The sequence below is a fragment of the Limulus polyphemus genome, unplaced genomic scaffold, assembly GCF_000517525.1.
Source record: "Limulus polyphemus unplaced genomic scaffold, Limulus_polyphemus-2.1.2 Scaffold2101, whole genome shotgun sequence".
NCBI lineage: Eukaryota > Metazoa > Arthropoda > Merostomata > Xiphosura > Limulidae > Limulus > Limulus polyphemus.
Window position 1 is genome coordinate 96,758 of NW_013667711.1, and position 17,837 is coordinate 114,594.

The 17,837-nt window shown below is 29.1% G+C and overlaps 1 protein-coding gene across 3 annotated transcripts in view; it reads right to left on the reverse strand.

Moving 5' to 3' along the window:
• Positions 1 to 3,608: 3,608 nt before the first annotated feature.
• Positions 3,609 to 17,837, reverse strand: part of LOC106465951 (eukaryotic translation initiation factor 4 gamma 1-like) — a 97,202-nt gene continuing 82,973 nt past the window's right edge. For 2 of the 3 annotated variants that reach the window (XM_022393920.1, XM_013926198.2), the window contains exons 15-23: positions 16,804 to 16,988; positions 14,786 to 14,889; positions 13,029 to 13,201; positions 11,059 to 11,263; positions 8,966 to 9,064; positions 8,348 to 8,482; positions 6,519 to 6,600; positions 5,333 to 5,479; positions 3,609 to 4,765 (exon numbers count right to left, since the gene is read on the reverse strand). In XM_022393920.1, the coding sequence (XP_022249628.1) occupies positions 4,581 to 4,765; positions 5,333 to 5,479; positions 6,519 to 6,600; positions 8,348 to 8,482; positions 8,966 to 9,064; positions 11,059 to 11,263; positions 13,029 to 13,201; positions 14,786 to 14,889; positions 16,804 to 16,988 (1,315 nt within the window). In that variant the 3' untranslated portion in view covers positions 3,609 to 4,580. The remainder of the gene's footprint in view (positions 4,766 to 5,332; positions 5,480 to 6,518; positions 6,601 to 8,347; positions 8,483 to 8,965; positions 9,065 to 11,058; positions 11,264 to 13,028; positions 13,202 to 14,785; positions 14,890 to 16,803; positions 16,989 to 17,837) is intronic. The other variant, XM_022393919.1, reaches the window with a different exon arrangement.

The window sequence follows — 17,837 nt, forward strand, 5'->3', positions numbered from 1 at the left end:
TTGATGTCATGATATGTAAATTAAAAATTGTTATTTTACGGTGATAATCTTGTTTTCTTGTGCCCAATAATGCATATTTTCATTTGATAAACACGTTTAGATTGAATGGTAATTTATAATCAGTCACAAGAACGTCGAATCTGAATCACTTGAAAAAAACACGGGGGTGCTTAACTTTTTTCCAGGTGTATATATGCATAAAGATCACATGCTTATGAAAACTAATTTTATTACAAGTTCCAAGCGGACATACCCAAATATCTCTTGATACCCTGTGTTATATACTTCTCGGATTGATTTTAGACTCTAATTTTTTTATTTACTAAAAAAAATTTTAATTATTGTCTTGAAAATAAACAACCGTAAAGGAGAACACATGATTACGGCGACATGATATTTTTATATGTGAAAAAGTAATGGGACAATCAGCTAATAACAAATTTACTAATTAATCACAATAAAAGCTTGAGTCATGCTTACATTTTTTGTATTTGTTATTGCTTTGAAATTAAATTTTTCTGCTGGCAAGATGCTACTTAACACCTCACCATTGTTTGCTGGACAAACTTAAAAACAATCCAAACATATATGTTTGGAAAGCTCTGTCCATCGTTTATCATTTAGAAATTATTATATGTTTGTTGTTTAAGATACGTACTCAGAGAAGTTTGCTCCAGAACACTGACGATATCAAAGTGGACACTTAAGAAAGCCTGGCTCATAAGTTTATATGAACATATTCTTTAACACTCATACGTGACTTTGTTATGCAGCCATACCATGTTCTTTTACCTTTATATATTAATGTTGACATTTTGAATTAAAGAAACGTATGGTATATTCTCAAAGTGAATGTAATCTCGACCACGAGGGAGTTTGTTGCCAGAAATTTTGAGTCCAGGAAAAGTGTTCTCTTGGATAGGACTTTTGCCGATGCTCAAAAAAGTCTCTGTCATCAATCATTCTACAACAGCTGACTCAAAATGATGAGCCAACAATAACATACCCAGAATGGCAGATCAGACATTGACCCTGAGGATCCAATCTCAGTGCAAGGAAAGCGACGAAGACTAAAAGTAGGCTAGTTGGAATGGCGAAGTATTTACAGGACTCCCGGGTGTTGCCAATCAGAGTAGCACAACCCCTAGCTTTATTCCAGACCATTTAAAGTTTAAACACAATAGCAGTTTTGGTATACTTTGATGCAGTGAAGAGTCAAGATATGGTGGAAATCGATAGTAAAATAACACATGTATAACAATGAGAAATATAAGCAATTTAACAAAAACTTTCATGACTTTCTTCAGTTTCTCTTTTAACTCCAGCTACTAAATTCATTTTATATGTTTATAGTGAATCATTATTTTGGGTTAAAAACTCAAATAGAGTCGACGCAGCGGGTTTTCAATTTGTGGTTTGCGGACCTCCTTCAGATGGTCCATAAAAAGGTTGTACAATTACGAAATGGAAGCATGATTTATAGTTCCCACTGTGTTCTACAGAGATAAAAAAATCAGTTATGCCTTAACAAAAACGTTTAAGAATCACCGAGTTACGGCAGTTGTAAGCCTATTGAAGCTTATGTAGGGGGCAAATTTGGTATTGGTTTCATATTAAAAAATAAAGCTTGTAAATAACACCCTTCATCTATTAGTTGTATTCTCTCTTACGGAATGGGCGAGAGGTTATTGACACCCTTTGATTTTATACCTTCCTTCTTACCGTGGAAATATTTAACCAAATTACATAAAACTTTGTAAAAACTTACTGAATAATAATTAACTTCGGCTTTAAAAAATATGATTTGACGTACTTTTTACACTGTTTCATATATTATGAAATTTCCAAACTTTAGTTGTAACTGTTTTGAAAATGGAATTAAAATACTTTCTTTAGTCTTATAATTTAATTATTTTTCAGAAAGTTACTATATTCATTAATATATATATATTTTCTTTCTTTTTAAGCTACTTTCCCGATTACAGTAGTCCCCACTTCCGGATATATATATCATTAAAAATAGGAAGAAACTTTCAGATTTACCAGTGACTTACGTCTTGATCTGTCTCGATGGAGTCAGGCCAGGCTAGGTAATATTACTTTCGCAAACAATATTTTTCTCGAATATAAATTTATATCTAATAAATATAGTTTCTTTTCAATAAATAGTAAGTTATATTATTTGTCTACGTTGTTTAAATGCAACTGATTTAAAAATATTTAATAAATAAGAGATTTGAGTTATAACAATGGCTGGAGATGGCTTGAATGGGTAATGAAGAAAAACTTTAATACAAGTTTAACATAACAGCAAATGTACAAAGTTTTTCTTCATTATCCATTCAAGCCGTCTCCAGCCATTATTAGTCTCAAAGTGGGTTCCTCGTCATCGAATTTGAGTTATATTTGAATCATGAAAACATTTTCCCGTTGTCTACCATATTCACTAGATTTACCTGATGTCTTATCACTGAAGAAAAATTCCGTAGCTTTCAAAAAATATAATAATAAAAAAATATAATATAACGTTTAATGAAACTATGAGAGTCTCTCAGAGTTGTTGCTTGTTCCTAAGCCTTCCTATGCTTTGGAAAGTTAAAAATAAAAAACATTAAGAGTGTTGCTCACAGTTGATACTCTATGGAGCTGTGCTGAAAAGTTTGAACACGTGTTTCATTTTTCATTGTGAATTACACAATAAATTATATGAAATATCAACTGTAAAATATGTTTGAATAAAAAAAAATTGTTGAAACCGAATTCGATATGCAAGTGTGCACTAGACACTTGAATAGTGCTCACCAGTTCGGATGGGTTGTATGAGGTAGTTCAACATAAGTGCATGATTAAAGAAAATTACTTTTTTACTTCTTTGTACTCACTTTATAAATGTTGTTTCCCTAAAAAGTGCACTTCTTTCGCATCATACACGAGTAGTACTTAATAGTATATAACCGTTAAATGTCCAAGTTATGTTAAATTATTGTCTTGTAAGTTGTAGAATTCACTTTGTGTTCACAATGGTAAAATCTTTTAGGAAACGATGTTGTAGCTGACTGTGATTGTTGTAAGAAGTAAAAGCATTGAAAAATCGTTGAAATATCTTTGTTGTTGTTAACGCGTTTCATCAGCTGAACATTAAATACTTCAAGCAATAAAGAACAGATGGAAAACCATTAGTATAAACATTTTATAAACTGGCTACATAAATCATACACTACCAGTATAAATAGTCAGAATAGTACTATCTTTCTGGTTTTTATTATGTGTTCTAATGGTTAAAAATATTAATATTATAGAATTTGTTGTGGAAATACTTTTCAAGATATCAGTTTTGAGATATTGTCTAGAAGGTGGACAGCAAATAAAACCAATATAACCACTATATAACTTTTGGTTAATTAAATTAGTTTGTTTAAAATAAACAAGGTTTAACTAATGTCTATGAATGAATTAAATATTTTGAACTACCCACAGACTTTTGTATAAAAATGTTTTTGTAGATTAGTTTTATTTTTCACTGTAAATGTTTTCCAGTAAATAATCATTATGTCAATTTGTTTTTACATTGTCTGAAGTTGACTAAGCAGACCTCTCAAAACCAATCCTTTCCTTTCAGTATTTAATTTTATCAGCAATCATAACACTGTCAAATAGCAGGTACAAATATTTCCACTTCTAATATTTGTAATTTATAAGGGCATGGTTAGGTTATTTATATTAATAGACAACAGGTTTTACCAATAATTCAAGAACAGTACATTTACAACACATTGGAGATACAAGATAAAAGAAACTGCTGGTTTAGGTAGAATTAACTGAGCACTTCAGGTAAACTGACAACTAACACTTAGCATAACTGATAACATAAAACTTCAGATAAGGCATTCTGTTGTATTAAAAATAGGATAGGTTTCAATTGTATGTATGTAAGACATTCTACCAAATGTTCATGATGAAGCACACAACACTGCCTACATACAGCACATGCTTGATCTATAAATAGCACACAACACTGCCCAAATACAACACATGCTTGTTTCTATAAATACTAACAAGAAAGAAGGTGAAATGTCAGTTTTACCAATGTTAAACACATGTACTGTTCAAAGTTAAAAAAACATACTTAACTTTTCTGTTGTCAATGTACATAACAAAAAACTATTTATTTACCTATTAATTGTTTTATTTTACTTATTTAATTGAAGCTAAATATTCGTTGAAACATAACAAATATTACACACTTACTGATAATTTATTCTTACTTTTAACTCAGCCTATAAGACTTGATAAAACAGAGCTGACTACCCATAAGAAAAAGAAATAACTAGGTACAACTCAGTACCATAAACATATATATATATATAAATTTGTATTCATTATTCAGTGAAATTTCTAATTCATAGGAATAATATGAATTATAAAATACACATACGAATTTCATGAGCTTCAAATTTAAACACTTTGTTTCCATCAGTCTACTTTTGCTAATAGCAAATTAACAATTTTCCAGTATATATTCTAAACATTTTCCTTGATGAATACTAGAATCATATCTAATCTTAAACATCAACAATGAGTCAATTTGAATCAGCTGATTCTTCTTCTGCTTCTTTTAGCCATGTGAAAAATGGCACCACAGACTTCAGTGCAACTCCCCTCCCTTCCTGTTCTGCAGGATCTGAACTCTGTTCCCACCTAATATAAGCCTCATCAGAGATTATATCTAAGTCGTAGAAGATGTTGAACATATCCAGCAGCAATCCTATTCAAAATAAATAAGTCTCTGTATATTCTAATTTAAATTGTTAATTGCAATTGTAAACAATAATTGTGGTAACAGATAATTAGTGTAGTCCAGTAAATCATACCTGTATTATTTATCTAATAGACACTCATACTAATGTTCTTATGTTGATATTTTTTCTCCCCAAACAAGGTTTTGTCTTTAATGCACTGTTTACACTTGGGCATAAAAAAAAAACAGAACTTATAAAATAAATACTACTATCAAATGTAAAAGCATTCAGTATAAATTTTATTTATTCTACAAATAAAGGCCAACTTCAACAAAAACCACCCAAACAAGTTTACTAATGAAGTAATATATAAACTTAGAAACACAAAAACCACCCAAACAAGTTTACTAATGAAGTAACATATATAAACTTAGAAACACAAAAAACACCCAAACAAATTTACTAATGAAGTAACATATAAACTTAGAAACACAAAAATCACCCACACAAATTTACTAATGAAGTAACATATAAACTTAGAAACAAATTTTGCAGACAGATAATACTAACTAAAGATTTCCAAACACTCGTACCTTTAGGATGTTCAAGTCTATTAACTAAAGCCTGCAGACCATAGAGAGCTTGAAGTTCTAAATCTTCTTTATTATCCAAGTATTTCTTAAATATTGACAATCTGTCCGAGACAGCAGAATTGTTAAATCTACAATTGTTTCCCTCTCCTAGAAAAAAAGCAAAACTTGGTTACCTCCGAAATTCTATCAAGTTTTTTTTAAAAAAGCCAGTTGTACATTTATATTTCAACAAAAATTACACTTTGAGAATGTTTTCAGCATAACAAAGTCATTAAGTGTCTATTTGTAAAATGAATCAAATTTGCATATATGATCATTATACATTAGTTTTTTGTTTTTCAAAACGAGTAAAAGAAAATAACCAAGTTGTTTCAAAATCAATAAAATTGGTGTTATATAAATGAGAAGTTATTTCCATGGTTTGTACATTCATCACAGTAACTTTATTCTACAACTTTAAATAAAATTTTGTTGTACTTAAAAAAAATTGTATGAAAGTTTAGGAACTTTAATGCAAAACACTGAAAGAACAACCTAGTACATATAAAATGAATAAAAGTTAACCCTCCCCATGTTCTGTTTATTACTGAAAGATTTAAGCTGCCTTTTACAATGTGGCATAAGAAAAATTTTTGACAAACTGTTTAAAAACAAATTACATATTATTTCACTGTAACAAAAGCTACCATTTCCAGTAAATTTTCATGTCAAATCATCTGCAAAAAAAAACAATTATATTGCACAGTGCAACAATTCCATGGAAGAAGTACATATTATAAAAAGGAGTAGTTAGTCCATATCTCTTCTAGATTCAGTTGTCTTTTCCAATTCCTCTATGTGTATCCACATTGGTTGTTGTTAATTGTTAAATGGAAGTGTTTAAATTTTTAACATCAACTGGAAATTTTTTTACTGTTTTTGGCATTAAACTGTTAAATTCATACAATTTTAAAGTTTTTAGGAAAAAATCACTTACATAACAATGTTTTAAAATAAACACCATATTAATCTAGTTGATACTGCTACATAACACATGAAGTCTGTTTTCTTCATGTACAATTTATACATATACTTACTTTTTATAGGTAAGTTATACATCTTCAAAGTTTTTATTCAATGCTAAATTCTTAGTTTTACTACACCAAAATTGCTATCAATTTATGTTATGTTTTTCCATCAAACTCACCCTCTATTGCACTCTCTACAACAGCAGTAGTCAAGGCACGAATGAACTGAGAATTTTTGCATCTTTCTTCTCCCACATGAACCTATAGCAAAAGAAAGATTTATACAATATAGTGTATCTCCTTTATGAAGACTAAATCATCATTTTCAGAAAACAGGAAACCTTGTATGTTAATAATTCCTTTATATTTCAATGTGGCCTATTAGTTTTCTTGCAATGATAACATATCCCACGTTTAAATCATATTTAAAGCATTAATTGTTTTGAATAATTTCATTTGCTGTCAAGATTGCTGATGTATGTACCAGTCATTTCAGGATATGAGGATTACAAGTAAAATCATGAACCAGTTATTAATAATTTTCTTTGATCTGAAAGAAAAAAACTAATAACAATAACAACACAAAGAAATAAAATAATATTAGTAATATACATCACAAAACTGTATTTAAAGTCCTGATTATCTCTTAAATGCAGAATGTTGTTTGTCCCTTAAATAGTTTGTAATAGGAACCAAAATGTCAATTCAACTATCCCTCTTTAAACTGATCACTGTATAAATTATAACTGACCAGGTGTAAGCTGACAGGCTGTTTTTATTGACAACTATTCATTCATGATGGTTAAATTTATGACACTCATTATATAATAATGTTGCTGTTTGATTTACATTCCTCTCATTTAATAACAGATTTTAGATAATAAATGAAGAACTTAAGCTAGAAATGTTTAGTTATTTTTGATGTGTTTATGCGAAGGTGAAATTAAGAAAATTCTGAAATGTCTGTGCTCTTTATCCTATCAACAATTTTATGCTATTAGATTTCTGCCAAACAAGTTTTGAGCTTCTTTTACATAAACAATATCATTTTGACAAGTCACATGAAACCTCTTTGTTTGGAGACAGAAGTACATAGTTCAAAGCCTGTTACTGATATGTGATGCCAAGACAGCATATTTTCTGTTTTACAAGTCACATTTTCTACAGATTGTTTTCTGTGAAAGTGAGATATACACAATGGTATGGAATATGGTCAATAAAAACAGGAAATGTAGAAGTCATGAAATCAGGCTTTCAAGGACTTTGCCAGGACTTTGTGATAAAAAAAAACATTGATTTTCCAGAATATTTTCAATATTAAAACATTTGTTTAGAAAATTCCATGACCTTCCAAGACTTTCATGACAAATTAAAAATTCACATCATTTCATCCACTACCTGGCTATCATTGGTGAATTTATCTTAAAGCCTTTTAAACACTTCTCACTAGAAACTGTTATTGTGTTTATTCTGTAATAAATGAATGCCCCCTCTCAGCAAGAGGGGGGGATAAGTGTAACGATAAACATTTATTTCACAATTCAATTTTGTCAAATGGAATTGTTGATTTTGAGATGCAAGTTTTCATTATGAAACATAATAATTCACAGGAATATAATCCATTTTCTGACAGAAATAAAACAGTGACAGCTAGAATAATACCAACAAGACATAAAATAATAAACTATGGCTCAGTTCAAAACAGAGTATTTGCACAGCCTTGAAACAAAATCAAAGCATAATGCACTTATACAAATATTAATTTAATACTGTAGTATAATTTTTAAAAGAATACTTACAGTCACTTAAGGTTTGTAGAGATGTAAGAATAAGATACTAAAATAAACAGTTTGATAAAATATAATTACATTCATATACTCTGTTGATTAAAGTAGCAAACATATTCATATCTGCTACAGTATTAAAACTGTCACATCATAGACACAAACAATAATCAGCAGAAGTAAAGCATACAAGCATAATAACAACAATAAAGTTCAATTTTCACCTCAATCCAATCAAGGATTTCTTCATTGCTAGCTTTTTGCTTTTGTAATAAAAAGTCAAGTTTTTTCTTAATCTGTTCTATAGAAAGTTGAGCATCAGGAAGTGGTTCTGTTTCACTAACTGTAAATTGTAATTTCTGAAAAAATAAAATCATGCTTAATTATTACAATTGACAACAAGGAAAGAAATGTATTATCAAGTAAATTGATAACACTGAAAATATAAATATTTTAAGAAATATTTTGTTCAGCTTTATCAAACTTTTACAGTAAATCATTCAATTCAAAAGAAGATATGTTTAACAGGCTTCTTTTGGTTCAGAAGTTCTGTACTAAAACTTCTACTTTGATAATTTTTATATTCAATTATCAAAACAGTTTGCATGCTATATAGTTTTATAGATGGTTTGAATGAGACACAGAAGTTGTTTGTTGCAATGATTCCTAGTGAAATTTTACAAGATGAATTATCCCTTGATACAGAAAAGGATATATTTCCATAATGTTACTATGCCCTATCAAAAAAGCAAACAAGAATTTAGAAAAACAAAAACGTTTGAATTACACCAAAAAATAATTTATTGCTTGATTTTAATACATTTAATGTAAGAATAACATACATTTTCTTCTATAAACTTTTCTACATTCTGTTTACATGACAGACACTCTGTCCATTGAAGGCCAGACTTCTTCCACAGCTCTCCAGTTTTAATAGAACCCTAAGAGAAAAAAAGATTAGTTTTGTATGTTCAGCATATTATTTGTATGGAAAAAGATAAAGTAGTGAGAGCAACATAATTTCATAAACATTATTGATTAAATTAATAAGATAATAAGAATTGCTATCCAACAGTTTTCTGAGCACTATGGGCATTTCCTCCATATATATATATATATATATATATGTGCATACATTAATAATAAACACAATGAAGACAAAAAAAAATAATGTTCTGGAAGCTTTTCTGCATGTTAGTGTATTGAATATTCAAAAGACCAGAAACTCATCGACCAAGCTCAGCTTTTTCAATAATGTTACAATTTTGTAGTTTGATGCAAAAAACATAACATGGCAGCTGTTGAAATATGTGTAATCAGCAAGTTTTAAAAACTCTCTAGTGGGGTGTACTGCAGGAGGCAAGGTTTTTCATTTTAAAGAGGCATATCTCACTCTGAAATTCATTTATGCATGCTACTTGAAAAACTGCACACACTTTAAGATAAAATGTTTTATTATTAAGCATACTAACTTCTCTTTCTTATTCCTCTTTTTTTTTTTAACAAATGTGCTTGGATTACATGTTTTATCTTTCATGAATATATACCAATTGAAAAAGCTGAACAAATACAAGAATCATCACATACAAATAGACATTGAGAAAATAAATTCATTAAAGATAATCAACACTTATAATCATAGTCATCAAGTACAAAAACTAATAATAAAATACATTCCCTTTAAGTATTAGAAGACGTATATCAAACAGATATACATAAAAGCAATGAGTGAATTATTTTTTGGGTTTCCCCAGTGATCACTCATCATAGGCCAATATCTAAATAAAGGGAAATCTGAAAATGATTAATTTTGATCAAATACAGTGAAACCTCATTGATCCAAACACATTTGAAATGAAGTAGTTCCTTCTAATGAGCAAAACATCTGGATATTTGAATCATTCACTATGAATATAATGAATACTCTTTTAATAGCATGCCTTAGTGATCAGTAAATGTAAGGGTCAGCATGCAACTGGTAAACAAAGATCAACTGTATGTACAGTAAACTTAGCATTTTATTATTTTATATGTAGTGATACTATACAAAATGCATAAACAATATGGCATATAATGTCATTATCTTCACACAATCACCACTTTGCTTAAATCAATGAGTTACTTATAAAATACAAAATACATAGTATATGTATTGCTTTCTTGTATAAACAAACAACACATTTTAATAATGCTGATATTCTTCAACATCTTTGTTTTGGAGCACCATGATTTGGCACAACTATAATTTAAGTCACTTTGACAACCTCTTGATATCTCTTATAGTTTATATGTACATCCATACTGTAAAAGTTTTTCTCAGAAAATTGCCTTAAATGGGTACCCACTGCAAGTGTTCGGTGTTTTATAGTTTGTAATTATCACCTTGTTTCCTGTTATTACTCACCCTTACTTGACTATCTTGTAATCAGGTATCTATTACTGAACATGTATTCATATGAAATTCATGTTTGTTATAAGAAATACCTGTTTGGGGTTGGAATGCAAATATATGGACTATTGATTAAATTTCCTGTTTTGAAGATCTTTATACATGAACAATCATCCAGATTGTGAATCATGTAGATTTTCATTGTCCAGACTAACCAGTGTTCACTGTATAGATTACATTCATGATAGAACAGCAACAAATTTATCATACTATACTATATATGGTTTATTAATTTATTGAAATTTTCCATCAATATTCAAGAATGAAATTCCTGGAGGGTTTGGGGGGGACAAGACTATATATCTTGAAAATGCTCTAATTAAAGGACTGTTTCATTTATATAAATATAGCACAGCAATTTAAAATCTAAAACACACATATGGTATTATTTCACACTTAAAAGTAAAAATCTGATTGCTTTTCTTTTACATATTACTATTCCAAATATATATATATGGGCAATGGCTGATTTTATAGTTCACTTACTAATTTTCCAGCAGCAGCATGTAATACAGCTGACAGAAGTTTACCAGCTGTTCCACTAGCTACACAAGGCTCAGCTGCTTCTTTGAGGAAGCTCAATGGAATACTACCATCTTGAATCATTGGACCTATAAGTTCTCCCAGATACTCCCATATTCTTGGTATATCTATGGCATAGTCATCTGCATTTTCTAATATCGACTTGAGCCTATAAAATCACATATATCCCCTTTATTTAATAAGCCATCAGAAGGTGAAGCAACTAAATATATTGTTAATACCAAACAGATTTGTAAGGTAATTACATACTATTTGAAAAATATTGTTATTCATAGCACTCAGCAATAAAAATAGTTCATGTAAAATTAAAAAATATCCTACTTAAAACAAAAGAAATTTAATTTCCAAATTTTAATAATACTTCAGATTCTAAGTTGTGTGGTGATAATTTCTATTGCAGTCATAATAGTGTTCATGTTCTGTGTAAATGGTTGGATGTATCCAGCATGAATTACATTTCGACTTTAAAAAGTTTTCTAACAATAAAAATTATCTATATATAATAGCCAAATGTATGTCTGTCACACTCTGCATCTCCTGAACAGTCAATCATAGATAAAAGCTTATGTATCAAAATGCATATTTTCAAATGTACATTACAAAAAATTACTCATTTCTTTAAATTCCTAAAATTTCATATTAATATCAACATCGATTCATCAGTCTTCGTATTTGCTGTATAGTCAATCTGAGAAAAAATTCATTAAGAACAAAAATAATTCATGTGAGAGAATTACACACAAAAAAATGGGACTTTCTTAATCGACTGATTGAAAGAAATGTTTTGAAGATTGGGGCAAGAATGGAAAAAATGCAGAGAGAGAGGAACATATTTGAGTATATATGATATATTTTATTTTCCATGTCGATTAAATTCATTTGAATATTTCCTCTTTGACACTCCTTATAGAAATGATAACTCTCAAAAAGTGCTCACTTCCATAGTGGTCTTTTCTTACACTCAGTCAAATGACAAGAAAAGGTGATATCCGGCAGAAAAAATCCCAGCAGCTATTTAGCAAACCTGAGTACTTTTAACATGCTGAATGCAACCATTGCACTGAAAAACTACAGATTTTTGCCAACAATGAATTGTATACAGTCACTCTTGCTTAAAAACAAATACAATGCAATTTTCATTATTGAAATAACACAAGAAATGACAAAAGATGGTTGTAAATGGCCCAGTAGACAATCATCATGTTACATATACACTGATGCAAGGGATTGGATTGACTGCACATTACATATTTATTCATCACAACTTTTAAGAAAATTACTGTTGAGTTGTTTTAATGGACATCTGCTAGTTAACAATAATGGAAGATTAAGTTCACAAATACAGGATTTTTGAACTGTAACCTGATAAAGCAATAATTGTGCCTAAACTACGAGAACATTCAGATTGTTGGAATATTAACAGTCATGTATGAGCAGATTTTACTGCTTAAAAATATGGAAATCAAAAATGTCCTTGAGTAACTAGTGCATATTCAAAATGATTCACATTATTAAATGAAATCAGAAGAGATGTGATTCAAATTTCCAATGTAAAATCACTGAATATTGTGGGGAATACTACTACAACTTCTTCTAGATAGCAAATCTTATAAATTAAGGCATACACATCATTATTGATAACATCTGATTTGCACCATTAAAACTCATTGGTCTTTCATCAAACTCTGCAATATTATTACATACTTTTCACATATACTTGTGCATTAATCTGAAACAAATGTACATCAAGAATTAGTGTACTACTCTAGGGTGACTAAGCGTTTAACCATATTTTCATAAATTCCTTCATATGAACTGTAAAAAAGCAAAAATGATTTACAAAATTATTAGATTTGCAACTAATCCTGTTATAATAAAAATAGTTGAAAATGTGATGAGAAAATATTCCTTACCCCTTTATATACATCTCTGCAGGTATAATATTACTACGAACCAAATCATGAAGGAACTGGCCAACCAAGAGACGAGCCTGACTAGAGCGCTCCAACACCTGGTTGATGGCAGCAGAAATAAAGTAACTGACAGTTGTGGGTGATGTTAGTTCAATAAAACAATGTGTTGCTTCCTGCAGTAGGGAAAAAAATTACAGTCAATTTCTTTCCTTTAACTGGAAAAGTTAAAGCATTTTTATTTTCCTAATATTTTATAAATCAATAAGTACCCATGATCTTTACATTTAAAGGTAATTTTTTTTATTTCAACTATTACAAAAAATCACCAACAAAAATGTATAAATGTATCTTAATATGATATGTTACTCTGAATTCATTAAATAACCATTAAAAACACGTACACGTAAGAACTTTATGAAAATCAAGTAGAAAAACGGCACTGCTTTGTTTAGTTTTGTTTGGTAGGAATAATGGAATCTGTTTCTTTCTCAGTAAGTTAAACCGACTTTAACAACAAAGTATACAATCCATCAGTGTCAAGAATAACACTAGTTTTATCAGTGAATTAATTAATATATGAGGTAATATGCATTTCCTTATTTAAAAAACATTCAAACTGTAAAATGTCAAAATACAAATGTATAATGCTTGAAGTTATAATATTTGTATGGGATATTTCCTCAAGTGTTGTAAATAAAACTTGAAAACAAAAAGTTTATTTTGAAACTGCTTATTTATAACACAAAGTAATTTCCCAATGAAATAAAAGCAACACTGTCATGCATAATCAGTAATAATCCGTGTAGAACCCACTGTCTTTCATGATAAATGATGTTATATGTGAATCACATTGATTTCTACAAGATACCAAAACATTATGTCCTTTATCTGTTACAGATAGTTAGTTACGTTTTAGTTGTTTTACTTACTAAAAAGAAGCCATAATTTTCTTTCTTGTTTCATTGGTCCTTACATGAATTTTTTTAAGTTGGTTTTATACATGTGGCACTGTTCAATATCTAATTATATTTGTTATAAGATATTATTATTAGACCTATCATATATTTTATTTTTAACACTATATTCTTTACCCAGTCCCTTAGGAACTTTCAAGAATTAGAAGTGTGTATAATAATGATATTTCAACCACTATTGTTTTTGTTGTGTCCCAGCTGGCCTGATGAGCTCTGGATTGAGCAAAACATGTTGTCAGCAAAGGATATGATGAATGCATTGTGGTTGAAATGGTATTGTTATAATCTTTTAATTCTTGAAATTCTTAGGGTGTAGACAAAGAACATAGTGTTCAAAAATATATATAATAGGCCTAATACTAATGTTTTCATGTTAAATATAATTAATTATAACCATGCTTTGTAAGTTTGGAAAAGGCATTCACACCATAACAAACATTCAATATTGTTTACTTTCAACTAAAGCTATAAAAGTTATTCTTTAATTAAGCTTTCTACAATTAGCCAAGATTACTTGAAGATGTTCCAAGTATGTTCCCAAATTATTTTATAATTTCAATAGAAATTCCTCCCATTAAAAATTAAATACACTAAATTATGTACATCATGCCAGTAGATCATTACAGATTATTGAGTTGCTAGTAAATTGTCTTCACCAAAAGGAAACTTCAATGGTTATAGTATTAAACAGTACTTTATCAAGTATATCTTGCCATTCTTATTAAGGATTACTGACAGATACACAATATCACAATTGTTAAACAGATAGAATTGTTTATGTACCTTAAAATCACAGCTGTGAAGAAACTCATCAATAAGTGGTTTCGTTCTTGTCTCTATTTCATCTTCAGACATGTCTTTACCCTTAAGTAACATCTTTGGTTCTTCTGAAAACAATAATAGAATTTAAACTTTTCTTTACAACAAATATTACTCCTAATATGAATATCAAGAAATTAAATTTCAAGTATTGTTTACAATAAAGTGCTAAATATATTTGTAGACATAACATTAGAAAGAAGTTTGCTTGAAGTTTACACAAGTGAAAATGATAATTCCATTGTCTAACAAACAAAATATTAACCCTTTTGCAGCAGACTCCTGCAATTTGTAGAAAATGAGTCACGGATTTCACTTGTACAACAATATATATAGTAAGTTTGAGATTTCTTAACGTATTCTCTCAAAAACTAGTAAGATTTCATTTGAGATCATAAGTATCTTGTAGTTATTCACATTCAAACTATTAACAAAATGAGTGCAATGTTGATTTTCGTATTAAGTGTAAAAAATACTTTTCTTCATCTTATAGTTTTCATATTTCATTTGCACAATCTCTAGAATCTCCTAATAGGATATCAAAAGCATTTTTAAGGTAAATTTTTATATTTTATTTTTCATTTTCTCTATCATATCACTAACTCTAGCTATTATCATCAACATACAATGGAACAAAATAATTAAAATTAGGAAAGAGAAAAAAAATACAAAACTTATAATTTTTTAGAATATCTTTAAAGTTTCCTTTTGTTATATTCATAATTTCATCTCTTTTCTTTTTCACATATAGTTAATTTTAATGTTTAATTTTTCTTTCTTGTCTTTTACAAGTTATTATTCATCTCAACACACGTCAACAGTGCCCTTGAGGCATATTACAGTTTCTTTGGGAGACGTATTCAATTCTTTGGCAAAATTTTCTTTCAGCATGTAATATCGTAGGCCTTGAGAACAGATGTGAAGTATGATGTATATTGAAAAAGCACTTAAACATTTTAAGAATATAATAGTAAGACCTAAAAATAATTTAAACTGTATCTGTAACTATAACACATTTAGGTAAGAAACAACTATAAGTGCTATAGTTCATCAAGCAGCCAACAATACTATAGTCAATTTCATGTACTCTATGACAAAGACTTGATGCCAATTTCAAAATAATCGTTGTTAGTTTGTACTGTAACATGAGCTCTTTTTAATTATTATATACACGTGTATGTAATGTCTAAATGGAAAGGATAAAGCTCAAACAAATCTGTTAAAGGTGGGCATAGCACCTCTCAGGGATTGAAAAAATCATTCAGAGTACTTTGAAAGGAACGAGTCAAAAGGTTATGTAAGCATCTTAGTGGCTAGACATACCTCTACTCTATTACCATTGTATTACTGAAGATACAGAGAGCTAAAGCAAAGAACTCTTCATAGCTAATTGGTCACGTGACAATACATCTGAATTTTTAAGTAGTTTTTTTTAAAGGTTTATTTTGTAATAAAGGACTTAAAACTCGAATAAAATAAAACTTTGAATCATAACACATATAATATTAAATTCATTCAATACATTAATATTAAGGTTGCTTAATTAAATTTTTCATGTAACACAGTGTAACAGAAATGCATTTGAATGGGCTCTCATTGCAAAAAGGTTAAGTTATCAAACTATAATGCTATACCAATTTCCAATTTCATTCTGATCATAACAGAAATATTATGTTTAAAGTGTTTCAGTAGCATCTTTTTCTTACTTTAGTATTATGCAGTCTTAAAAAAAAGTAGCATGGTAAAGTATATAGAATATGATTCTGTTCAGGAATGAATGTCATCTTCTTGTTTTACACAGGAACAAAATACCATTTTCTGAACATAAAATAACATAAAATGCAGCACATATTTTAATCAAGAGAGGAAACAAAGTGTATTTTGAGAAGCTATTTTAATTGAACCACAAGAAGGACAAAGCAAATTTGTATAGAATATAGATTCACGAAGTACATTTTGTACTAGGTAGAGCTAAATTTCACCTGTTCTTTCCTTTTGGTCTTGAGATACAGGTTTTGATTCAAGAAATCCTTCACCACCACCAGGAAGAAAACACATTACGGCAGCTGCTGCTTTTTCCTGGTATTTTGCTAATGACTGGGATGGTGTCTTTCTTACAGCTGGACCTCCACGATTCTGACTGGATTCTCGACTTGAAGCAGCAGACCTTAGATAAATAAACTCATTGAGGATGAATTAACTTTTATAGCTGACTGATTAAATAACAGGCTGTTTGAATCCAGTTTTCAAGAGATTTAGCATTTCAAAACACTTTACAAATACATAACATTAAATATTGATGTTCAACTCCTAACATTCTTACACTATTATAATAATGTTTGATAGAATGATTTCATTTAAGTTTAAAAATTTCTCAAAAACATTAATGTATAATTTTTTAGCATACAACAAAATTCTCATAGCTCCTTTTCCCACATGGATCAAAAGGTTGAGGTTTAAAAGTGTAAGAAACAAATTAAAAACAAATGTATTGTGTTAAAGATACAAGTACTAGTGGGATCAGCAGAATGAAACTTTCAAATTAATTCTGATATAATTTCTAAAATGAATTCATGTTGTGTCCACAAGTTAGCTGGTTTAAGGTAACTTAACTGCTTGAGTGAATCAATTAAACACACCTGTTGTATGGTTTGTCTTATTGATATTGTTTGAAACTTAAATATGAATTTTCTACAGATTATTTAGTTTCTGTCCAAAACAAATATTTTATAAATGATACCTGTATGAATTCTCAGCTTTGGAAAGTTGAAAAGATTCTTTTTTAACCCGTTGACTACCGGCTACTAACTTTCTTATTAGCCAATGCAAGTCTTGCTATTTGTCATTCCAACAATAAAACTACTGGTTAAAAAGTTTTAAAACTTTGTAATGACTTTAATAAATGTGTGTAGTTTAAGAAACGTAAAGCCTGTTACTTCTGATAAGTTGAGTTTTTTGCATTATGATCTATAATATCTTGGAAAATTATGTTAGGAAATGGTATTTATAAGAAATG